At 42.2% G+C, this 26,083-nt stretch overlaps 1 protein-coding gene and 1 long non-coding RNA gene across 4 annotated transcripts; both read right to left on the reverse strand.

Moving 5' to 3' along the window:
- Positions 1 to 745: 745 nt before the first annotated feature.
- Positions 746 to 26,079, reverse strand: RAD51AP1 (RAD51 associated protein 1). 3 transcript variants are annotated; one of them, XM_077825125.1, is made up of 9 exons: positions 25,953 to 26,079; positions 17,701 to 17,750; positions 15,449 to 15,590; positions 11,076 to 11,185; positions 9,813 to 9,899; positions 9,028 to 9,180; positions 8,505 to 8,663; positions 5,403 to 5,552; positions 746 to 888 (listed from the first exon to the last, which is right to left on the reverse strand). In XM_077825125.1, exons 1-9 carry the CDS (start codon positions 25,970 to 25,972, stop codon positions 839 to 841), a joined length of 921 nt encoding a protein of 306 aa, XP_077681251.1. In that variant the 5' UTR covers positions 25,973 to 26,079; the 3' UTR covers positions 746 to 838. The 3 variants fall into 3 exon arrangements, with proteins under 3 accessions (XP_077681251.1, XP_077681269.1, XP_077681260.1); XM_077825143.1 differs by lacking the exon at positions 746 to 888 and adding an exon at positions 3,392 to 4,224; XM_077825134.1 differs by lacking the exons at positions 746 to 888; positions 5,403 to 5,552 and adding an exon at positions 5,576 to 6,161.
- On the reverse strand, positions 19,372 to 22,791 carry LOC144269460 (uncharacterized). Its single transcript, XR_013346933.1, has 2 exons — positions 20,067 to 22,791; positions 19,372 to 19,939 (listed from the first exon to the last, which is right to left on the reverse strand). It is a non-coding gene; the product is annotated as an uncharacterized LOC144269460 (long non-coding RNA).
- Positions 26,080 to 26,083: the final 4 nt, after the last annotated feature.

The raw sequence follows: 26,083 nt of genomic DNA on the forward strand, positions 1-26,083 counted from the left end.
GGGCTACTTCTCTATGGTATTGCAGGCACTGGTGGATCACTGGGGTCGTTTCACTGATATCAACGTGGGGTGGTCAAGGACGGTACACGATGCATGCATCTTCAGGAACACTGGCATGTTAAACAAGCTGCAAGCGGGAACTTTCTTTACAGACCAGAAGATTCAAATGGGGATGGTGAAATGCCTGTAGTGATCCTGGGAGATCCAGCCTACCTCTTATTCCCATGGCTTAAGAAGTCTTATACCAGAAACCTTGATAGCAGCAAGGAGCGCTTCAACAAAAGGCTCAGCTTGTGCAGAATGACCACTGAATGTGCCTTTGGCAGATTAAAGGTGCACTGGCGCTGCTTTTTTGGCAGGTTAGACCTCAATGAGGAAAATATTCCCATGGTCATAGCAGCCTGCTGTGCTCTGCATAACATTTGTGAAGCTAAGGAGGAAAATTTCCCCCAAGGGGTGGAGAGTTGAGATGGCTCACCTGGCGGCTGACTTTGAGTAGCCAGATACTAGGATATTAGAGGGACTCAATGGGGGGCTATTTGAATCAGGGATGCTTTGAAGTAGCATTTTGACAATGAGCCCCACTAATGTTTTTTTGTAATGTATTCAGCAAGGCTTTATTTACTTGCTGCCTGGAATGACCCTTGTAATGACTGCTTCTTGAGCAGGATTTGTAGCCTGCAAATATGCCAATTGCCTCTGTGTATGAATTCCAGCACCAACCACTGTGTGTAGGAGAAAAAGATTCACTTTCTATGAGTACATTTTTATTAAACAGCAATAACCAATACACAGAATTCGGTGTCCTGCAAGGGAAATGACACTGAGAAGCACTCTCTTAATGGACACTCTCATAGCTGTGTGTAGGTCCAGCTGTCATTAGGCAACCTGTTTGAAGAGATGGAGAGAAAGGGGTACTGTGACGGGCTCAAAATATGCAAGGAATGTGGGGTGGGAGACAGGGGGGGAGTTTGGGGAGGGCATGGCATGCAGTTCTATACAGTCTCTCTAATCTCTTGGAGCATTTCACTATCAACCATCGTCATGCTGCTCAGGTGGCCAGTAGTATATTCCTACTGATATATTCTTATTATTCAAGCATGGAATTTCTATCCCTAGAGATTCAGTTATACAGTTTGATTCATTTAAGACTTTTACTATATTTGACTTTATACGCTTTCTTTCATATATAGAGCCACTCCCCAACAAGCATGTCTTACTCTGTCAATCCTATATATTTTGTACCCTAGTATTACCGTGTACCATTGATTATCATCATTCCACCAAGTTTCTGTGATGTCTATTATATCAATACAGACACTTCCCGACTTACGCAAGTGTTCCGTTCTGGAATGCCTTGCGCAACTCGCATTTTGCGTAAGTCGGAAACGTATACCTGACCATTACGCAAAAAAACAAATTAAAAAAACCCTCCTATTTCTATCTTACAGAACCTTTTCCGTAAGTGCGGATTTGCGTAAGTCGGGTCTTGTGTAACCCGGGGAACGTCTGTATCCTCATTTAATACCAGGCACTCAAGTTCACCCATTTTATTATTTAGAATTCTAGCATCCGTATACAAGCACTTATAAAATTTGTCACTTTTTAGCTGTCTGCCATTGTGATGTAATTGAATGGGATTCTTTTTCGTTTGACTGTTTCTTTTCAGTTCCCACCTGTTCTTGATCAACTTCTATCCTCTCATCTTTACTAGGATATAGAGAATCCTCGTTAATAGATCTTCCCATAAGGGATGTCTCTGTCTGAACCATACGCTCGTCCACAACTGTTGGCTTTCCCCCAGCCCTTAATTTAAAAGCTCATCTACAAACTTTTTAATTTTATGTGCCAGCAATCTAGTTTCATTTTGGTTTAGGTGGAGCCCATCCTTCCTGTATAGGCTCCTCCTTTCCCATAAGGCTCCTCAGTTCCTAATAACCCAAAGCCCTCCTCCCTATACCATTGTCTTATTCATGCACTGAGACCCTGCAGCTCTGCCTAACTGGCCCTACGCATGGAACTGGAAGCATTTCAGAGAATGTTAAGCATTTCAGAGAATGGAGGTCCTGGACTTCAATCTTTGAGCTGTGTCAGTCCCAGGACATTAGAGAGAAAGTGAGTGAGGTAATATCTTTTATTGGACCAACTTCTCTTCGTGAGAGAGACATGCTTTCAAGCTTATACAGAGCTCTTCTTCAGGTCTGTGTAAGCTTGAAAGCTTGTCTCTCTTACCAACAGAAGTTGGGCCAATAAAAGATATTACCTCACCCCACCTTGTCTCTCTGTTAGGATTAGGGTCAGTGATCAGAGGTTCTTTTGTTCTGTTTTAAATAATTTTGACAGGGTTGTCAAACTATAGCAAACGGAGCAAAATACTGTGTTCTTCATTTATACCGTCACCCCCTTTGCTTTTTTTGTTCATAAAAAGCATTGGTATTAATGCTAAAAACCAAACTATACAATTACTGGTATTTATGACAGAAACCAAATCACAGCACGTAGTGAATATCTGTTGTGAACGGATTTAGAGCTCAAATAAATTGCATAACAACTGAAAGGAATTATCTATCTTTCACTGAGATTCCAGCTTTTACCTAACGTTGCCACTGGGACAATTGAGGCACACAGAGGTCAGGTGACTTGCCTAAAAAATTTAGTCCATTACTTAGAATCAAGAATTCCTCTTAGTCATTCCCAGGAAACAATAAACCTCCTCGGTTTCTTAAATCCACAATAAATAATCTTTCAGTATCTTGTTTTATTTTTATAATCACATTTGAACTGAAAAAGTATAATTGTATAAAGGACTAATTACAGTTAAGTTATATTTTACTTCAAACAGCATCATAGTTCACAAAATTATATTATTCAAATATTATTCTGAACAACTGGGCTATTTATCCCTTTAATGCCTTTCCCCCATATCCCATACTGAAGGGAATTAAGAAGTTAAAAACTATCATCTATTTGCAAATGCTTCACTGATTCATTACCCAGTCCTTTGAATTGTTACGAGGTCAAATTCATCCCTTGTGTAAACTGGCACAACTGACTTTTGTGACAGTGTGCCTTCTTAAACAAGAACTGACTTTGGTCCATGGACTCACCATTTCTAAATTAAGGTCAGGTCCTGGTGGTTCAGTAACTACCATTCCAAAACTTTATTTATTGCACAATAAATAGATTTTCATAATCATAAAACCCTTGATTTTGCAAACATTTAAGCATATGCTTAACTTCAATGGGTTTTGGATTTGTCTCATAACTAGTTCCGCTGACTTCAAGGGGATAATCACATGCATAAGGTAATGCTTACATATTTGCAGGGCCGAGGCCAAAGTTTGTAAGAAATTTTCAAAATGCATAAAGTCAGTTACTATTACAAACTAGCTGTTTATAAAGTATATTTTATTTTACTCTTTTTAAAAATACAGTTTTCTAAGCAGCACATTATACATTCTTAGACATAAAATCCACACGAATACAAATATCAGTAAGTTTTAACAAAGATTTGAGAATCAACTTTTCTGGACTGGGAGGAACAATGATTTCACTTTACTAAAGGGATTCTTTAATTGGACTATGAACAGAATGAATACTAAAAACTGGGAATTCAAAACTGCAACTTTAAGGTTACATTATGAATCCATTCTATATTTTTAGATCCATAATTGATACACTGCTTTTTAGATTGTTTTTATGCAATTTAAAAATGTAATACCCCCTCCCCTTTTTTTTTTTTCAAAAGAGGATAGACATCATAAGGGTACAATCTCAAATACACAATCAATTTATTTGGGCCTGATCCATCAAAGGTGCTGAGCAACCTGAGGTCTCCTTGATTAAGTAATATTATTCAGCAGCCAAAGGTGCTCAGCACTTCACTGGTGGTACACTGCACCTTGAGGGATGAAGGCCCTTTCTTAATAACAGACAAGCAACATTGACAGAATTTCCTCCCTCTGAATGAACAGTTTAATGAATAGTTTACTGCTCATTTGTTTTCAACCCTGTTTAAAAACAAAAGAACCCCACCGAACACTCAGCTTCTTTCTAAACAGTAATCCTTCAAGTGAGAGACACTTTCATAGATCATTCAACTGCTGGCGGCAGTTGGGTGCAGTGGTTTCACTCGTGCTAATCTGGACAAGCCAAGTCTGAGACCTTGAGTAGGTGATTTAACTGAAATTCCTCCCAGTGGGTTACTACTGCATCCTGAGGCAGCTGAAAGCGTTTTAAAACAAAACAAGTGTCACAAATTAACAGAAAAATCATTGTCACTAACTTACAAAAAAGAGCTAATAAGTATCCTCTTCTAGAAATTGCAGAGAGGCCTGAACAATATTGCAGGAAAGCACATAAAAATCAGGTACACTGCCAGTGGGAACATATTTGACAGTTACAGCAGAAGGGGACAAAATCTGTAGGAGACTTTTAAGGCTCCCCCTACATGTAACCTCAGGGTGACACCAACACATTTCACTCTGCTACCATAATACAGCATTTCTCAAAATCTGGACTGCCGTACACTTGCTGGTGCTCTGCAGAACATTAGCAGGTCTCATGGTACTATACTCCTTCAATTTTTTATCAACTGCTTTTACAGATATCCTGTTTTTATTGCCATGAAGAGGCAGGGTACATGAAAAAACAGCAGAGAACAAAGAGCCCGTAGCCCTCTAGCCTAACACTAGAGGCTGCTGCTACATAGGAAAGGAGAAGAGAAACTATGAGTCCCCCGCACTGAGTCTGCTCTGCTGAAACTGTGAGCTACCACTCTGAGCCACCGGTAGGGGCAGGAGGTATAAGTGGAGGATGAACAGCCAGGGGAGCATGGAACTAGGCATTTGGCAGCATGTGTAGTAGGAAATGAGGACTTGAGAGTATGTAGACATGTGCAAGGAAAGAGGACCAAGCAGAAAGGATCCACATGCAGAAGAAGACAATAGATGAGAAAGGTGAAAAAGCAAGAGGGAGCAGCAGTGTGATCTAACTTTTTGAAAAAAGACCAAACACTTATCATACTAAAGGCAACTACAAATACAAAAATAATAGTAGGCAAGTATTGGTGTAAGGAAGCAAATAGTGCATTGCAACAGGGATGCTGGACATCTCTTAAAAGAGGAAATGTCCACAAGACAATCCCTATATTGAGATTTGTGCCACACTATTGGGAAAAAGCTTTAGCACCCTTGTCCTATCAAGAGAAAGGATACTGAGGCACCTGGGAAGTGGACAGGATAATTTTGTGTGGGACAACTGACTCTAGGACACAGAGGTGAGTGGGGTAGCTCATATTTTGATGAGGAGGTGCTTGTTCAGAAATACAAATACTTTAGAGAACATCTTTTTAAACACATGTAAATAGGTATATTTGTCTGCAGTTACCATATTACATATACCTGGTGGTATCCATTTGGGCTTCTTCTTGTCTGTTGAGGGACTTGATGTGTATAAAGGTTTTCCAATAGGTTCTGGAGAACTTGATGTCTTCTTCACTGTTGACTGAGATTTTGCTTGGATTATCCGTGGAGAAGAAACTAACGGAACCACTTTAGCAGGAAAACAAAAAAGCTTTAGAAAAATTGCTCTTTATTAAAGAAATCACACTGCACAAAATTACTGTGCAAGTGAGGACCATTCAATTCAAAGAAATACAGGTGGATATGTCTTAAGAATCCCGCCTTCCAATCAATGCAAGTACATTTATTTGAACACGTTATAGCCTCATACTTATTTCCTGGTTTGGAAGTAAGCACTTATCTTGTTACTGGCATGGGACATATTGTAGAACTGCATGAAGGGACAAGCTAACATAAACTCTGCCATAAACTCTACAAGAAAAAACATTTCCACACCACAACTAAAATGGTTCTGTAGTATATGATTTAACTTACACATTGTTTGAAACTAAATCACACCAGCAGGTCTGATGCATAGTTATTTAACACACATGTAAGAAATAGTTTTTTAAAAGGTTGTTGTGCTGATACAAATTGTGTTAAAGAGACACAATGACCCTGTAACTCAAGTGTGGTAAATAAATATCTTTAACTATGCTATTAATAAACACTGAAGATCATTAAAGGCCTTGATTCCCTGTAAGCAATCCATGTGGGTGCAGGGATCCACTCAGCCAGATGTGATCATATGATAAGGACCTAAAAGTAAAATAATGTAGAAAACCTAAATGAATCATTGTTATGTTTGTTTGCTTGTTGTTGTTTTTTAATGGGACACAGTCAATTGAAAAAAAATAAATCATCCTTCTGTCTGTTCATTTTTATTTTACTCGTTACACCTAAAACTCAAAATTACTCTAACTGAAAGATTAAATAATTATTTCTAGGGCTGTTGACTAATCACCGTTAACTCACAAGATTAACTCACAAAAATTATTCATAGTTTTAATCGCACTGATAAACAATACCAATTGAAATTTATTAAATATTGTGGATGTTTTTCTACATTTTCAAATATATTGATTTCGATTACAACACAGAATACAAAGCCTTGCATGGTGACAGGTTTCAGATGAAGTGGTCTTTAGCCCATGAAAGCTTATGCTCAAATAAATTTGTTAGTTTCTAAGGTGCCACAAGTACTCCTCGTTCTTTCTACAGAAGACAAAGTGTACAGTGCTCACTTTATATTATTATATTACAAATATCTGCAATGTAAAAATGATAAATAGTATTTTTCAATTAACTTCATACAAGTACTATAGTACAATCTCTTTATCATGAAAGTGCGACTTAAAAATGTAGATTTATTTTTACATAACTGCACTCAAAAATAAAACAATGTCAAACTTTAGACTCTACAAGTCCACTCAGTCCTACCTCTTCTTCAGCCAATTGCTACGACAAACAAACATTTATGCGAGATAATGCTGCCAGCTTCTCACTTTCAGGTGACATTGTAAATAAGAATAGGCATTCGCATGGCACTTTTGTAGCCGGCATTCCAAGATATTTACATGGCACATATGCTAAACGTTCATATGCTCCTGCATGCTTTGGCCACCATTCTGGAGGACATGCTTCCATGCTGATGACGCTCGCTAAAAAACTAATGTGTTAATTAAATTTGTGAACTCCTGGCGGAGAATTGTATGTCTCCTGCTCTGTGTTTTACCCGCATACTACCATATATTTCATGTTATGGCAGTCTCAGATGATGACCCAGCATGTTGTTCATTTTAAGAATAGTTTCAATACAGATTTGAAAAAATGCAAAGAAGGTACTAATGTGAGATTTCTAAAGATAGCTACAGCACTCGACCCAAGGTTTAAGAATCTGAAGTGCCTTCCAAAATCTGAGAGGGACGAGGTGTGGACCATGCTTCCAGAAGTCTTAAAAGAGCAACACTCCAATGCAGAAACTACAGAATCCGAACCATTAAAAAAGAAAATCAACCTTCTGCTGGTGGCATCTGACTCAGATGATGAAAATGAACATGCGTTGGTCTGCACTACTTTGGATTGCTATTGAGCAGAGCCCATCATCAGCACGGATATGTCCTTGGGAATGGTGGTTGAAGCATGAAGGGACATATGAATCTTTAGTGCATCTGGCATGTAAATATCTTGCAATGCCAGCTACAATAGTGCCATGCGAACACCTGTTCTCACTTTCAAGTGACATTGTAAACAAGAAGCGGGCAGCATTGTCTCCTGCACATGTAAACAAACTTGTTTGTCTGGGCAATTGGCTGAACAAGAAGTAGGACTGAGTGGACTTGTAGGCTCTATAGTTTGACATTGTTGTATTTTTGAATGCAGGTTTTTTTTGTGCATAATTCTACATTTGTAAGTTCAACTTTCTTGATAAAGAGATTGTACTACAGTACTTGTATGAGGTGAATTGAAAAATACTATTTTTTATTTTTACAGTGCAAATATTTATAATAAAAAATAAATATAAAGTGAGCACTGTACACTTTGTATTCTATGTTGAAATTGAAATCAATATATTTGAAAATATGGAAAACATCCAAAAATATTTAAATAAGTGGTATTCTATTATTGTTTAACAGCATGATTAATCGTGATTAATTTCTTTAATTGCTTGATAGCCCTAATTATTTCTCATTTTTTATGTTGTCCATTTGACAGCAGTTTGTGTACAGTTTCATTATTACCCCAGATAGTTAGTGTGTCAGTCAATTTCCCCTATTTCTCTAAGTATTTCACACAATACAGGACAGACTTTTTTTTTTTAAATTAGGAAAAAATGATTGTAAAACCACAAAAATCAGCAGGTTGACTGAAGTACAGGGAGAGTACCTGAAACTTCTTTTCACTCACTTTTTGCAAATGACTCTGCTTTGAAATGTAAACAGGTCAGTGTGCGCTAGGGAACTTTTAGTACATGGTAGCAGGGTTCAGAGGGACAGTTAGCATATTGCACAACTGCATGTTGTAGATTCACCCCCCAGTTCATATTCACTAACTGTCTGTCTAAACAAGTCCTGTATTTTTTGGTGATTACATCAAGCTTACGTGTAGCATTAGTTCTGGATTTGGAGAGTTTCTTTTCTTTTTCTGTTTGGACCTTTAACTTAATTTCTTTCCTTTTATTTTCTTTAGTTTTCTTCTTTTTTGCAGCAAAATCTTCATCATCTTCCTCACTGAAATCTGAACCAGCCTCTGATTCCTCATCTAAAAACAGAAGAAAAAAATATATGAGGTTTGACATCTCTTTGGTAGGAGTGCAATTTATTGTTGCCACCTGGTTTTTTAAGCACATTCTGAACAAAAGGAAACCATGTTTGGAGTCCTAGGCTGAAGGTCGAATAAGGAATAATAAGCTCAACTGACCAAGTCAAAATCCTAGCCTTTAGCTTCGGTCTCTTGAAATGCATTCAGGACACATAGCTAATAACAAATTGTAGTATTTCAACGAGGAACAGAGGTATATAAGGCTGAAAACAGTAAACATTTTACTGAAAATATTCTTCTCTCAGGATAATTAGACATATTCAAAACATACCCAATAGGAAAAATGTAATAGTAGAAAACTTACCAGACACAAAGTCTGGCTCACAGTTATCAGCATGGTCTCCCTCATCACTGTCATCTGTCAGTAACTTCTGCTGTGACACAGCTTTAGATGCTGCTCTTCTTTGCCTATAACCACCTGTGGGGATGTCATTGTCATCTGTGACCTGATCAGGGCCTGTAAGATAAACAGTGGTCTTATTAACACTAGTTACTAAAGGAACTGGTTGCATGATTAATAGTAAGTACTAAGTGTTTTGCTGGACTGGAACCTTAGTTTCCAGTACTGATTCTGAGTATTTCTGGAGATCTTTATCCAAGTGCACAGTATCTGAGCTTCTTCAAATGTCTGTAATCCTCATTTTATTTTATCTTTTTAAAAACTGCTCTGAGTCCTTTTTGCAGGTAAAAGTTGCCAATGCTATTCTGGAATCAAGGTGTTAAGAGTGAAGACTCAAGTAGTTGAGAGTACTTAGATCTTCCAAGGAGATAAGCAGTGCCTTAAAATATTTGTGTGTGCACATGCATGCATGTGATTTGTTCAGTTTTCACTTCTTGATGATAAATTGATGGTTTAAAAAGATTATTTGGAAATCTGAACTCAATTCCTACCAATTTTAAGACAGGAGCCAAATTTAGATCTAAACAGATTGAATATATCTTTCAGACCAAAGCATATCTACGCAATAAAAATCACTTTTATTCTTTTTTCTCCAATAGTTTTTGCCTTCACTCCCCTAAAAAGAAATGTTTCAGGAACACTGCTTACACATATGTTTACATATACAGACAGACACAAAAATAACTTACCTAAGAGACCACTATCTGCACTGCAGTTGGAGAGGATGGAACTGCTATCTACATTTTCTAATTCAATAGCTTCACATTTTTTAATGCCTATATTTAAAAAAATGCATAAAATATGTTTGAAAATTTGCCCTATAAAGACTCAGGATATCAAAAAATGAAAATAATTTAGCCCAAACAAGTTAAACTCTAGCAGATTCCAGATAAAATTATTTTTAGTAGATAATGATATTATTTTTTGTCATAGAAAAGCTGCAATGTAATATATTAACTTTGACCAGAATTACAGTTGCCACACTGTGATGGGCTGAAATAATTTGTGATTTTCTTTGTTCTTTATAATAAATTGAATTGCATTATATCCATTTCACTATAAGGAAACAAGGTGTAGACAGTATAGTACAGTGTTAAGAGGAAGATGTTAATATGGAGCATAAATGCACTTGAAACACTTTTCTCACACTTTTTTTTTTTCCATTTTAACTATGTTATTCTCCCTCCACACATTTTGGAAGCCAAGCAAATGCATTTAATGTTTAGTAATATTTCTTTGTAATTACAGATCTACATTCCAGTAAAAGCTGGGACAAAAAGAAGCTATTATTGTGGAAAATCCACAAATTTTGAGTATTGATACAGATTTTACTGTACACTCCAAAGACTAAATTTGCAATTGTAAAATTAAGTCTCTAATACATCTGCTTGCAAAGATTACCATCTTTTGTTAGGCATGGACAGTGTACTCAGTAATATACATGCACCATTAAAACAACTTCTGCCCCCACATTCTTCCAAAGTCTAAATCTGTAGATTTTGAGGACTACGCGACTGAAATGGTTGAAGTCCTCCGCATGGGCCCAGTTCAATTCTCATTGAAGTTAATGGAAATTTTTCCACTGACATCAATGGTGAGTTGCATCAGATCCCTATGAGAGAAAGTTAATATTGTTCTTGGAAAGTTTAATCAAGCCAAGAGCTTTATATTTAGGATAGTCAAAGACTGAAGCTTAATCTACATTATACACAAGTCATTACAGTAGGTTTTTTCAAAATTGCATAGCACTACTTAGCACTAGAACAATTTCGTATGATAAACCTCATCCCATCAACGAATAAAAAGAAATGTTCGAGTCTTCTCAATTAATCAATTAAAAGAACGGATACAATACCAGCACGGTTATAAAGCAACTACAAAGGATGCTGAATACAATCAAGGAATAGTTTAAAATGGGAAAAGTTGCAATGCATTTTAATTGTAAAGATAACCTTGTTCTTGTGAATCTTGCGTTTCAAGGATGTCTCCAGATGGTTCTTTCACTGACAAGGCTAACGCAACTTCTAAATCTCTCTGGTAAAGTTTGTCATCTAAGGCTATCCTGAAACAAGTAAAAAACGTTCTAGGAATTTTTTTCCAGTAAATCTGGTGAATATTATTTTCGCGAACTGAAGCGATGCAAAGCTACTTCTGAGCAGCTACTCATTAATGTAGTTATAAATCAGCATCTATGCAGGAAATAATAAAAAATGTTACAATACATAATCTGTAATTTACTGCATACCAAATGAACAGAGGTTTGTAAAATTCAGATGATAGAACAGAAGTACGTCACACTTACCAATACAGAATGCTTTATGTCTTCAAAGTGTTGTACATACATTGATTAATGATCAGTAACAGACTGGAAAAATCTATTTCATTTGTAGAAAATATCCCACTGGCATGGAATTCCACATAAAATATTTTCTACCAAAAAAGTTGTTTAAAATAAGGATAATTAAGTTTTATTTGACTTTTAAGATCTACTTCTGAATTTCTGTCAAATATGAGCTGAACTTTTGTTGAAGCCCTAAGTTCACTTGTTTGAACCTTTCACTACACTGCACCTTTAAGTGGGGGGAGGCACTTGCCGGGGAGAGGGAATAGCACTGGGGGGTGGAGTGGGGTGAGGCTGAGAAGCTGCTGCAAAAGGGGGAGTGAGCCAGCGAGGCCACACTGATTCATCCCCAGGGATCGGAAGGGCCGGGGAATTCAAAAGGGAAAAGCCCGGCAGAGAAAGCCACTTTTCCCTGGACTAGGTGGAGCAGCACCTGCCCTCCCTCCCTCGAGGTGGCAAAATACCAGGTTTGGTCAGAACCTGCTGTGGGCATAACCACTCCTGTCTAGGAGGGCTGGAAAGGAATTTTTCCCTCACCACCCAATTGGCCTAGGTGGAGTGGGGATTTTTTTTGTTTTTGCCTTCCCTTCACGACCAGATTACCCTAGGTGGAGTGGGGGTTTTTCACCTTCTCCCACAGCAAGTTCAGGGAGGGTTTTGTTATTGTGAGGAGAGAAAGGTGTTAGACTATTATGTCACAACTCATTATGTAAATGTGGGGCAGATGTCGAGCACAGGTACTCCATAGGGAAGGGATAGAGTGACAGACAAATGGCTTGGTAAAGGACTTAAAAAGGAGCTGTTGGTTTAATTTTCCTGATATCTGCTGGGAGAGCAATACAGCGGTGCACAGACAATCCAGGAAGTTTTTGGAAAGCGTAGGGGACAATTTCCTGGTGCAAGTGCTAGAGGAGCCAGCTAGGGGGGGCGCTTTTCTTGACCTGCTGCTCACAAACCGGGTAGAAACAGTGGGGGAAGCAAAAGTGGATGGGAATCTGGGAGGCAGTGACCATGAGTTGGTTGAGTTCAGGATCCTGACACAGGGAAGAAAGGTAAGCAGCAGGATACAGACCCTGGACTTCAGGAAAGCAGACTTCGACTCCCTCAGGGAACGGATGGGTAGGATCCCCTGGGGGACTAACATGAAGGGGAAAGGAGTCCAGGAGAGCTGGCTGTATTTCAAGGAATCTCTGTTGAGGTTACAGGGACAAACCATCCCGATGTGTCGAAAGAATAGTAAATATGGCAGGCGACCAGCTTGGCTTAACGGTGAAATCCTAGCGGATCTTAAGCATAAAAAAGAAGCTTACAAGAAGTGGAAGGTTGGACATATGACCAGGGAAGAGTATAAAAATATTGCTCGGGCATGTAGGAATGAAATTAGGAGGGCCAAATCGCACCTGGAGCTGCAGCTAGCGAGAGATGTTAAGAGTAACAAGAAGGGTTTCTTCAGGTATGTTGGCAACAAGAAGAAAGCCAAGGAAAGTGTGGGCCCCTTAATGAATGAGGGAGGCAACCTAGTGATGGAGGATGTGGAAAAAGCTAATGTACTCAATGCTTTTTTTGCCTCTGTCTTCACGAACAAGGTCAGCTCCCAGACTGCTGTGCTGGGCATCACAACATGGGGAATAGATGGCCAGCCCTCTGTGGAGAAAGAGGTGGTTAGGGACTATTTAGAAAAACTGGACGTGCACAAGTCCATGGGGCCGGATGAGTTGCATCCGAGAGTGCTAAAGGAACTGGCGGCTGTGATTGCAGAGCCATTGGCCATTATCTTTGAAAACTCGTGGCGAACGGGGGAAGTCCTGGAAGACTGGAAAAAGGCTAATGTTGTGCCAATCTTTAAAAAAGGGAAGAAGGAGGATCCTGGGAACTACAGGCCAGTCAGCCTCACTTCAGTCCCTGGAAAAATCATGGAGCAGGTCCTCAAAGAATCAATCCTGAAGCACTTACATGAGAGGAAAGTGATCAGGAACAGTCAGCATGGATTCACCAAGGGAAGGTCATGCCTGACTAATCTAATCGCCTTCTATGATGAGATTACTGGTTCTGTGGATGAAGGGAAAGCAGTGGATGTATTGTATCTTGACTTTAGCAAAGCTTTTGACACGGTCTCCCACAGTATTCTTGTCAGCAAGTTAAGGAAGTATGGGCTGGATGAATGCACCATAAGGTGGGTAGAAAGTTGGCTAGATGTCGGGCTCAACGGGTAGTGATCAATGGCTCCATGTCTAGTTGGCAGCCGGTGTCAAGTGGAGTGCCCCAGGGGTCGGTCCTGGGGCCGGTTTTGTTCAATATCTTCATAAATGATCTGGAGGATGGTGTGGATTGCACTCTCAGCAAATTTGCAGATGATACTAAACTGGGAGGAGTGGTAGATACGCTGGAGAGCAGGGATAGGATACAGAGGGACCTAGACAAATTGGAGGATTGGGCCAAAAGAAATCTGATGAGGTTCAATAAGGATAAGTGCAGGGTCCTGCACTTAGGACGGAAGAACCCAATGCACAGCTACAGACTAGGGACCGAATGGCTAGGCAGCAGTTCTGCGGAAAAGGACCTGGGGTGACAGTGGACGAGAAGCTGGATATGAGTCAGCAGTGTGCCCTTGTTGCCAAGAAGACCAATGGCATTTTGGGATGTATAAGTAGGGGCATAGCGAGCGGATTGAGGGACGTGATCGTCCCCCTCTATTCGACATTGGCGAGGCCTCATCTGGAGTACTGTGTCCAGTTTTGGGCCCCACACTACAAGAAGGATGTGGATAAATTGGAGAGAGTCCAGCGAAGGGCAACAGAAATGATTAGGGGTCTGGAACACATGAGTTATGAGGAGAGGCTGAGGGAACTGGGATTGTTTAGTCTGCGGAAGAGAAGAATGAGGGGGAATTTGATAGCTGCTTTCAACTACCTGAGAGGTAGTTCCAGAGAGGATGGTTCTAGACTATTCTCAGTGGTGGAAGAGGACAGGACAAGGAGTAATGGTCTCAAGTTGCAGTGGGGGAAATTTAGGTTGGATATTAGGAAAAACTTTTTCACTAGGAGGGTGTGAAACACTGGAATGCGTTACCTAGGGAGGTGGTGGAATCTCCTTCCTTAGAAGTTTTTAAGGTCAGGGTTAACAAAGCCCTGGCTGGGATGATTTAATTGGGGATGGGTCCTGCTTTTGAGCAGGGGGTTGGACTAGATGACCTCCTGAGGTCCCTTCCAACCCTGATATTCTATGAAAGGAGCAGAATGGGTGATGAGGGGTGTTTGGGGCTCCTATGACTGGTACGGCAGGGAGCAAACCCCCTTTTCCTATAGCCCACCTTAACCCTCGTTCGGAGTTGGTGGGGAGGGAGGATGATAAATTCCTAGCAATGGGTTGTCTAGGGGACCTGGATGGAAAAAGTGGGGGCTGACGGAAGCCCCCCAGTAGATATTGAATGAACATGGAGCTCCCTGCACTGTACACTTTTATCTGCCAGGTAGTCCCAGGCATCTAATAATGAAATTGCGGCCTGATTAAAACCGTGTCAAGCGTCTCCTGTTCCGTTTTGTATACTAAGCCTATGGACCATACAGTGTTTTCATGTGCTATACTGATGGGTTCCCTAGAACTACCTAGATTAGATTAGCCACAAATTTACCTAATCTAGGCCCCAAACCTGCACTGGCGCTATGTAGGCAGATCTCTGCACCAGTGCAGAGCCCCGTTGAAATCCACATTGCTTCACGTCATCAAAAAGGCCCACCGAGTCATCAATGATTGAAGAATTGAGGTGCAGGCACTCCTGCCATTAGACATTATTAGATTACCCTTCGCTCATTAATGGGCAAAAGAATTTGATAATCAATCGCAGACTAATATGTTAGAACTTTATTTGTAGTTATTTAAACTACACTCTAGAAAAGCGTAAAACTCTAGGAAAACTACGAAATTGAAGTGTTGAGATGGAGCTTTTCTATTGCACACAAATAACTACACTTCATTACCTCTCACCTTTTACTGGGTGTTTTCTTCGGCACTGTAGTCACCTCCTTGTGTGGCCTTTTCTGCTTCTCCTTTTTCTCCCTGTTTGTCTCTGCAGGTACTACTCTAGATTTTTTGTTTAAAGGTGCAGGTACACAGGCAAAGTCTTCATCTGTTTATAAAAACATGCGCAAGTTAGAAATAGTTTTGCCCATACAGTGCAAGTTTCTCCAACCACCCCGAAAAAGGTCTCTCTCCTCGGAAAACTTATTTAATCACAAATATAAAATATTCTAAATGTTCATGTTCTTATGGCCCTCAGCTGAAACCAATTTTCAGTCTCATAATCAGAAGACAAATAGATGTAACTGTAATGAGCTCTGGGATACTCTGGAACAAAAGGTACTAGCTAAACATAGATCGTAATCCTAGTGAGACCTGATCCTACTATTTCTAACATAATTTTCAAGATGTAGATATTCAAGTTAATTAATTATCAACATGGGGATAAAGTTTCAATCTCAAATATGTTCTCAGAGTTCTCATTCACTTGTGATTCAAGTTCTTCTGATAACTGAATACCATTCAATACACACCATTCTTACAGTTCTTGGTCTTTTGGAACCTTTTCCTTTTAATGATTCCCATTCGTAAAAAAGATCTCTCCCCTTTCATTACATTGCCTCTTTACAAAGTATGTGTCTTTAGTCCTCCAAGGCCCAAACTGGAAACAAAGACTGAAAATCAGGGATATCAGACTAAAAGCAATCCAAGAACTTTAAAATTTTGTCTTTAGCACATATAACTACGATGCAAAAAAACTGCCATAAAAATAAGTGATAATATCAAGTTTGAATGGGATGGAGGTAAATGCTGTATAATGAGATTTACTCAGCTAGTAGACCAAAAAAAAAAATGTCTTCCTGTCTGCTTTATAAAATATGTTGTCTATCAATGTTTCCCTGGACTCACATTGTTATACTGCACAAACCATACACCCTCAGAGGTGTTCCACTGTAACAAAGAAAACCTTTAATCTCTATGCAGCAAGGATACATCAAAAGATAACAGATCAAATTCTGTCCTTGAATACAAGCATGAAACTCCTACTGCAGCCAATGGGAAATGTTCACTCACATTCAACGACAGAGCTAAATGCTTTCTGCTAAAGGTTGGCATGCTTATGCAGTAGATCAATCTTTAAAACTAATCTATCAGCCAGAAGAATGGTAGATGTAATATAAGGCGTTGAGGGTCAAAGTGAAAAACAAGGGAAATGGGAACAGTTCTCAGTGCTCTCAAAATGATGCAGAAACCCTTCCTGCAAGAACATTAAACATTCAGAGAAAACGACCACTTAAGATGCATCTGCTGGAATAAGAAAAATTAATTAACAAGACTTTTTTTAAATGTAAAAGAATGTCTCCCTCAGTTTCAGAGCCTATATATCAAGTATCAGCTAAAGAAAATTTCTATACCAAACGTAAACACCTGAAAATAGGATAATGAAAAGGATTTTGCTGCCTACTGTGGAGGGCGGACCCCCTGCACACAGTTTCCTCTACCTCAAGAAAAAGGGAAAGTTTAGTTGTCTTTGTGACACCATCCCCTCTTGCTGCCTCCAGAGCCCAAGGAAACTCCTCAATGGGGCCAGTGATCAGTGCAGAGAAAAAGAGTGGAAAATGGGTGAACTAGGTAAGGAGGATGCATGGCACACCACACTGTTCCCCTCCCAGACCTCCAGAGATTCCTAAGGAACATTTAAAAACCCTAGAGCTGTATCTTCTATTTCACAGAAGGAGGTGGACTGCTATGTATTGAAGCCGGACCAACACAGACATAGAGCTTCAGCAGAGAGGCATGAGACCTCTGCACAGATGGCCCTAGATTCCTGTAGATCACTGTCATTTACAGAAAGCCCTGTGGCCTGTTCCATGGAAGGAACATCCCTCTGGAAAATTGTCAGAGAAATCTCTGCGAGAAGAACCTAGCAAAGCTCTCCTGTCCCAAGTCTCCTCCTACAATTTGTTTTTCCTGCAGGAGGGGGCTGACCTAACCCAATATTATGAACAGGTCAGCAGTGTAAATATCACTGCTATTGGGTAATATCCTTATAACATGTATTGTATTCTAACAGGGCCTGAATTTGATTCCACTAAAGCCAGTAAGAGGTTTTTCACTGAATTCAACAGAAGGATAGGGCCCATATTCTACCAACATTTTATACAAAGCCATTGCAGAACTTAACTCTTTTTGGTGTGGATAATAGTAGGACCACTTACCATCATTTTCAAAATCCCCAAACTGTGAATAATCAACAATTTTCTTATTCCTGTGACAAAACAACACACATTATTAGTCACTCAATACAAGAATCATTATTTGTTAATTTTAGTTTCTCAGCATTGTACTAATTCCCCTTTTCAAATCAGCCTCTATTCATATATATAGTTAGTCATTGCTATCATATAAACTGTAAGCTCAATTCAACATGCGTTAGTGTCCAGCTATTCAAGTGTTTTGGAAGTAAATGGCTTTTTGTTGCTAATTTATTTCTTCTATGTACACAATTTATCTAAATAATTATTTCCTTCTAAAAAAAAATTAATCTTATAAATTACGTTATTGTCTTGTATAGTTATTTGAGATGTGTTTTCCAGGGTACTTTTAGATTTTGTTTCCTAGACTAAACTGTAAGATCATCGTATAAATATTACCATATGCAAGACTGCATCATCAAAACTTTCAACACATTACTTAGGCCCTTGATCCTGCAACAAGTTACATGCCAGTAGACCCAAGCCCACGTGGAGATCTGTTGACTTCAATAGGATCTCTGATAAGCACAGGGATCTGCCTGCCTGCACAGAGCTCAGCAGGATTGGGGCCTAAGATCTGATTGTGACATTCTATACCGGGGGGGGGAGCGTGCTGTAATCTCCATATTCCTCATTTTCATATAATAGTGATCTTATGTATAAAGCATGCCTTGCAAGGTATCAGGAGAAAGGTTATGATCTGCAAAACTCATTTATCTATCCATATATGTGTAGCATTAATGCATATGAAGTTATGACAATTGTGTAGTATTGTTTTCACTAAAACATGATGTAAGTTGGGGGCATCAGCCAGATATTAGCTCCCCAGAGGCAACAGCAAGGAAAGTTACCAACGCCCGGGCGGGGTGTCAAAGAACCCACCAACAGCCATTGTCCAACAAGGGAGCCACAATGGAATGACTCACCTGCATGAGGCCACACTAGGGGAACTGCTCAACTTTGCTTGGAGAGACTCAATAACGCTCACCTGACTCTGAAGTGGGGAGAGGGGCAAAGAGAGAGGAAAGGACATGATAAAAGGAAGAGATGTTTGCCACGCTCTTCCTCTCTCTTCCACCTACCCCTACAGACACCACACCAAGCGACTGAAGCGCTGATCAAAGGGGAGAGCCTGGCTGAAGGGCAACCAGCCAGTCTGTGGTGAGAAGCATCTAAGTTTGTAAGGACGCTGAAAGTGTTAAGATCATCTTAGAATGCGTTTTGCTTTTATTTCATTTGACCAAATATGACTTGTTTTGCTTTGACTTATAATCACTTAAAATCTATCTTTATAGTTAATAAATGTTTGTTTATTCTACCTGAAGCAGTGCGTTTGGTTTGAAGTGTGTCAGAGGCTCCCCTTGGGATAACAAGCCTAGTGCATATCAATTTCTTCATTAAATTGACAAACTCATATAAGCTTGCAGAGTCCAGCAGGCATAACTGGACACTGCAAGACGGAGGTTCCTAGGGTTGTGTCTGGGACCGGAGATATTGGCTAGTGTCATTCACTTGCAAGTAGCTGGGAGCAGCTTACATGCCCGAGGCTGTGCATGAACAGCCCAGGAGTGGAGGTTCTCACAGCAGAGCACGGTAAGATCACCAGTCCAGATAACTCCAGAGGGGAACATCATACTGATCCACAGTATATTTATTCACTAGTGACTCAAACCTAAAGATGCTGAGCACATTCAACTTCATTATGAGTGAGGACAAAGAAATAATAGGTATTTAGGAGAGCAATGTTAGAAATATAGACAAAAAACAACAATACAAGAAAATGCATCTGGAAAAAAATAATCAGGAACACAGATATTCAATGAAAGGGAAACACTGAGCCTACAATGACTTCTGCACAGGTACGTGGATCTGCCCATGCAGAGCTCATTGTAGGATTATAGCTTAGAAGAATAAACCATTGTCAAAAATGGGATCTTTATGTCACTTTCTCAACAGAGATCGAAAACTGTTTGCCCACAGGTGTAGATGGGACAAACTGTTTTCAACATTTGTTATAGGAAGTGTTATAGACACATTCTGGAATAAGTTGTCTAAAACATGTTATGCAGCAGGTGTGGTTATTCCCAGTCTACACATTCCTCAGGAAAGCCACTGTCTTCAATTGCTGGTATGAAGAAGCCAGAGAGGACCTTTTGTTAACTTTTGCCATCATCGATTAATTCTTTTGTGTCGATGTAACCTACTGTGAAAAGAGAATGATGGGCGATAGTGGAGAACAACTCTAATATGAAACTGAAATGATTACAGTGTTTAAAAAAGCTGATATTACAAAGATGCAAGATGGGAAATCACAGTCCCTCTCTGTATACCTTTTGTAAGGGCACAGTCATAATACTGTGTTCATCACCATCATGTTCCTATTACGCCTCTGGTGTTTAAGGCGGTGACGAAGCTCCTCCACTCCTGTCTGTTTCTGACAAGTCTTTCAATGGTTCCCCAGCTGTGGCCTGGGTTTTTCAGCTCGGCTTCCACAAGCTCTTTGCCATGTTGTTTTCGGGCGGCCTTGTTTTCATTTGCCTTCAGGTGTCCATCCTATTGCTACTTTGTGGTTAGAATCAGTTTCTATCTGAAGCACATGACCGATCCATCTCCAACGCCTCCTGGCAATGATGGTGCTCAGATCCTCTTGGTTGCACTGTGTCAATAGATCTTGGTTTGAGATTGTTCTGAGCCAAAAGATATGGAGGATTTTTCTGAAGCAGGTTGAATGGAATAAAGACAGTTTGGACATGTCATACTTTCTCATTCCCCAGCATTCTGTACTATAAAGTAATGTTGAAAGTACGCAGCTCTGATATATCTTGAGTTTGGTTTTATTGTTGCATTTTGATGATTTTCAATCTGTATTTAAGCTCCTGAAGGTGTTCCTGGCTTTACTGATTTTGTTCCGAATGTCCTGGCTTGTTCCACCGTCCTGGCTGATGGCGCTACCCAAGTATGTGAATGTTTCTATTTTGGTGAGAACATAATCCCCTATCCGTACTGGTGACGGTGAGGCAATATTAAAGGTCATATTGTGGTTGATTTTCAGTCCAATTTGCTGGCTGAATGCGTTGAGTTGTTTCTTCTTGTATATGGTGTTGGGTATGTGATAGGAGAGCGACATCATCTGCGAAGTCCAGGTCTTCAAGGGATGAGAAGAGCGTCCATTTAATGCCTCTTGGCATGTCTACTGTTGTACGCTGCATTACCCAGTCGATGGCAATGTTGAAGAGGATTGCAAACATGACACACGCCGATGTACTGCTGTTTTCACTTCCAAACTGAGCTTACTGTGATCAGTACAACCTCAAATGTCTGTATATCATGGGCTTTGATGCTAGAGTGTTGCAGATCTTATAAGTCCTTCCCCCTCCAAGATAGGGAAATAAGTAACAGCAAACAAGTTTGGATAAATGTATGATTATATGTACTGTTGTTGTAGCTGTATTATCAGAGATAAGCTCGCCTCTCAGCAACATAAGCTGCTCCAATAAAAGATATTACCTCACCCACCTTATCTTTTGCACATACATAGGCAGTTACTTGCAACTGTATGGCACCCACCACCAAAGTGGGTGGAGAACTGTACATAGCTTAGATGCATACTTGCCTAACATCAAGCTTTTAGGAGGGCTTCTCAGGCCTGGTCTACGCTACGCAGGTTGACGCAAGACAGGTTACATCAACCTAGCTGTGGAAGAGTGTACATAAATTTCACTCCCACAGATGTAACTGCCCCACTACGCCAAATTAGACCTTGTGTACACTACACGGTTTTGCTGACAAAAGTTAGCTTCTGTCAGCAAAACAGTGGAGGTATACACACTGAAATGTTCTTCCCACCAATGTAACTCCCCTACTCTGACAAATAAAATCACCTCGACGAGAGGCACAGAGCTTTTTGCGACTTAGTTAGAGCGACTCAATGTCAGTGTAGACACTGAACCTGCTTATGTTTCCTAATTGGCCTCCAAGAGGTGTCCCACAATGCCCATCATGACCGCTCTGGTCAACAGTTTTAACTCTGCTGCCCTGCAGGAACACAAGCATGCATCCTTCCCCCGTTTGAAAGCCTGGGAATTTTTGAAATTCCTCTTCCCCTTTGCTCAGCATGGACTGTTCACACAGCATCTTCCCAGCTGACCATGCTGGGTTTCCGCAACAGAGGTGCTCCCGCCTGGGGTACACCAGAGCCGTTGGATCTGTTGGGAGAGGAGGCTGTGCAGTCACAGCTTCGCTCAAGTTGTAGGAACTTTGATATCTACAGACAGATTGCTCATGGCATGCAGAAGGGACAAAAAGGGACAAGCAGCAATGCAATGCTAAGACCAAGGAGTTAAGGCAGGCATACGAGAAGGCAAGGGAGGCAAACAGTCGCTCTGGTGTAGCACTGAAGACACGCCACTTCTACCAGGAGCTGGATGCCATCCTCAGCAGCAACCCCACCTCCACTGCCAAGAGCTCCATGGATACTTTGGGGGACTGGAGGCAGCAGCCAGCAGAGTCAAGCCCGAGGACAAAGTGATAGATGAGGAAGTGGAGTTGGAGGAGGATGTGGGACATGTGACAAAGTCATCTGGTGGCATGGCAAGTCAGGACCTATTTTTGACTCCAGAGGGGTTTAGCCAGTTCCAGCACTATGGCTCTGGTGCTCATGAAGTAGGAGATGCATGCTCTGGTAAGCACACATTTTGCTTTGATACTGCACAGAGATGTGAGATTGAGGTCTCATTTACTTTGTTATATGGTAGAGGAGGGATAAGAGATAGAAATTACCAACAGAGCCTGAGCAGCTAAGCAGTGGGGGCCCGGCAGAAAAGTTTGTTAATGTCCTGGAAATCCTGCATAGAGATCTCTAGGAAGCTTTCATGTAGGTACTCTGCAATCCTCTGCCAACGATTCTTTGGCAGAGCTGCCTTGTTTCCCCCCGCTGTGGGAAACTTTGCCATACCAATGGGCAATTATTTCTGTAGGGACCAAAGTGGCACACAGGGAAGCAGCATAGGGAGCCGGCCTGAAGCCGTACGCATGCAGGAAGTGCACCGTTGCATCCGGAGTTACCTTCAGGAGTGAGATATCGGATTTGATTACCCCAGCCTGTGGAAAAGGGTGACAATATTCAGAATAGTCTCTCTAGGTACGTATAGTATCCCTCTTCACAAACTACCCAGAATCTTTGTCCATTCTTGCCCATTCCCTCTTCCTAACATCTTCCCCTCTCCCCCACTCCACCCCTGCCGAACTCACCCTATTTTGGACTCTTGTCCAGCTGTGTGCTAGCTAAAAGACAGTGAGAAAGAGGTATATGTGACTTTTATGATTCACAGCTGTCAGTGAACTCACAATACTGTCTCTATTCTTTATTTCCTTGGCTTCTGCAAATGTGCCCTTGAGGACCATCTCCTACACCCCGATGGAGCACCTCTGTCAGATAAGGAGGCGAACCAGGTGTAGTAAGGAGAGTGCAAAGTGCTGCAGTCAACACATACAGCAGATAGCAAAACAAAAGCGTGGAGGGAGACAGTTAATGAAAAATGTAAGCTAAACGTTGCTAAAATTCAAATACAGTGGCTATAAGCAGAGGAACATTTGCTCACTACAATTAAAGCCCAGGAAGCAAGCCTTACAGGAGTCATTCAAGGAAGCACGTAAACACTCCCTGGCCGAATGTATCACAGAAAGACACTTTACTGGGGCTCATTGTCTTAATGCTCCTTCAAAGCCTTCCTGATTCGAATAGCCCCCTGCTGAGCCCCTCTAATTGGCCTGGTATCTGGCTAATCAAAATCAGCAGCCAGCCAATTTATCTTAGCGCTCCATCCCTGGGGAAACCTTTCCCCCAACGCTTCACAAATGTTATGTAGAAGACACCAGGCTGCTATGACCATCAGAATATTGTCCTCATTGAGGTCTACCCTGCCAAAGGCACAGTCAACGGTCATTCGGCCCCTGCTGAGCCTGTTGTTGAAAAGCTCCTTGCTGCTGGCTAGGTTCCCAGTGTAAGACTTCATGAGCCATGGGAGCAGGAGGTAGGTGGGGTCTCCCAGGATCACTATGGGCATTTGCACATCCTCCATTGGAATCTTCTGGTTGGGAAAGAAAGTTCCTGCATGCAGCTTTCTGTACAGTCCAGCGTTCCTAAAGATGCGTGCATCATGAACCTTCCCTGACCAATTTACATTGATATCAGTGAAACGGCCCCAGTGTTCCACCAGTGCCTGCAAGACCATGGAGAAGTAGCCCTTTCGGTTGTTATACTCCGTTACAAGATGGTCTGGGGCCAAATTTGGGATGTGTGTGCCATCTATTGCCCCACTGCAGTTAAGGAATCCCATTGCTGCGAAGCCATCAAGTATTTCCTGCACATCACCCAGAGTCACAGTCCTTCGTCGCAGGAGGCGACTGATGGCCCTGCACACTTACAACACCACAACCCTCAGGGTGGACTTTCCAACTTCAAACTGATTCTCAACTGACTGGAAGCAGTCTGGAGTTGCTGGCTTCCACACAGCAATCTCCACTTGCTTTTCCACTGTGAAGGCAGCTCTCATTCTGGTGTCTTTACACCACAGGGTAGGGGCAAGCTCTGCACACAGTTCCAGGAAGGTGGCTTTGCACATCCAAAAGTTCTGCAGCCACTGCTTGTCATCCCAGACATGCATCATGATGCGATCCCACCACTCAGTGCTTGTTACCTGAGGCCAGTAGCAACAGTCAATAGTGTGCAGCTACTCCATGATTACCAGGTACAATCTTGAATTGTTTCTTTCCACTGCACACAGCAGGGCAGGCACCACAGAGTCACCTTCTGTTTCCCAGCTCATGAAATACTGCAGGACCAGGTGCTTTGGGTTCATAATACTTATCACCAGACTGATCAGCAGTTCAGGATGGTTTCAGGCAGAGATGGCAAGTGCAGTTTACAGAGGCTATTAAAAACAGCACGAAATGAAGTCAGAAGCCCATGGAATGATTGGAGAGAAAGAACTACATCATGGGATGGTGAGCACAACCCCATGATTAAGGCTAAAATTTTGTCACAGATATTTTTAGTAAAAGTCAGGGACAGGTCATAGGTTTCTGTGAATTTTTGTTTATTGCCCGTGACGTGTCCCTGACTTTTACTAAAAATATCCCTGAACAAATGAGGAGGGAGAGGATGGTCCAGCACCCACAGCTGCTGTGGCTCCGGGGGTTCCCCCACCGCCAGGGGCAGCTGGGCAGCTGCAGGGGGTCCCCTCGCCACCCAGGGGTTGAAGTGGAAAGGGCAGGGACAAGGAATGACAGCTCCAGCTCCAGCCCTGCTGCCCTGTGGCTGAAGTGGAAAATGTCACAGAGGTCTCTGGAAGTTGCGGATTCCGCGACCTCTGTCACACAAACATAACCTTACCCATGATGCACTGTGACCCACTCCCAGACCTGCCAGCGGCAGAGAGGGGCAAATTGCACAGGGAGATCGCTACGGACAATGCAACACTCTCTGTCCAGGCAAGAGCACCGACTGGCGAACGTGCTCCGCCGACAGGAAGAGCGGTTGTACAGATGGGCGCAACTGATGGAATTAAAGCGGCTTACGATCAACACCGTAACTTAAGTCAACTTAACCCTGTAGCGCAAACATGGCCTGAGCAACCCCGTTTCCCCCAGTGGCGCAGAGTCTCAGTCGCTGTAAGGTCGGCAAACACAGCACGTTGCTTGCGCCAACGGCTACCAGCTTCGAGGAGCCACCCCACAATGCCCCGCGCGGCCAGGACAATCCACCCAATGGCGCCCGGTGAGGCCCCCGCACCACCTACGCAGTCCGCAGGCGCGCGCGCGCGCACGATGTAACAGCAGGGCCGGGCACAAGCGGACACCAGTGAGCTAGACACGGCGTCAGACGATCAACCCCCCCCCTCCCCCAGCGGCGCCCCCCGGGCCTGGCCACAGGCGCGGGAAGCGACCACGCCGCCAAGGCAGGACCAAGGGCTACGCTAGCGGGGGATCCAGAGGACTGTTACCCCCCACCCCCAGTCCACGGCGCTGAAGTGCCCCCGGGAGTCCGAGCCACCCCCGCGCTAACGGGGGTGAGCGAGAATCAGGCTGCGCCCTGGCGGCTTGATCACAAGCGATCCCGGTGTAACGGTCCGCGCCGGGACAGCGCCCCCCTGGCCCGTGTGTGTGTGTGTGTGTGTGGGCGGCCGGGCGCGCGCCGGGGCGGGGGGGGCACCCACCTCCTGACCGGCCTCTCCATCGCGGCGGGGCGGCGCCGGCTCCCCAGCCGCCGGGCGGGCCGCTCCTCTCCCCGCTCGCGCCGCCCCGGCACATTCGTCACCTGCACAAAAAAGGAGGCGGGGCCGGGGCG

The sequence above is a fragment of the Eretmochelys imbricata genome, chromosome 1 (assembly GCF_965152235.1).
Source record: "Eretmochelys imbricata isolate rEreImb1 chromosome 1, rEreImb1.hap1, whole genome shotgun sequence".
Lineage (NCBI taxonomy): Eukaryota > Metazoa > Chordata > Testudines > Cheloniidae > Eretmochelys > Eretmochelys imbricata.

Excerpts from the sequence above, each read along its gene's own strand:
- RAD51AP1 (XM_077825143.1), bottom strand. The coding sequence starts at position 25,972 with ATGGAGAGGCCGGTCAGGAG. Across the intron at positions 17,751-25,952 it reads ATGGAGAGGCCGGTCAGGAG|GAATAAGAAAATTGTTGATT; the intron begins GTGGGTGCCCCC and ends GTTTTGTCACAG. Across the intron at positions 4,225-5,402 it reads GCCCAAATGGATACCACCAG|CTGCCTCAGGATGCAGTAGT; the intron begins GTATATGTAATA and ends AAACGCTTTCAG.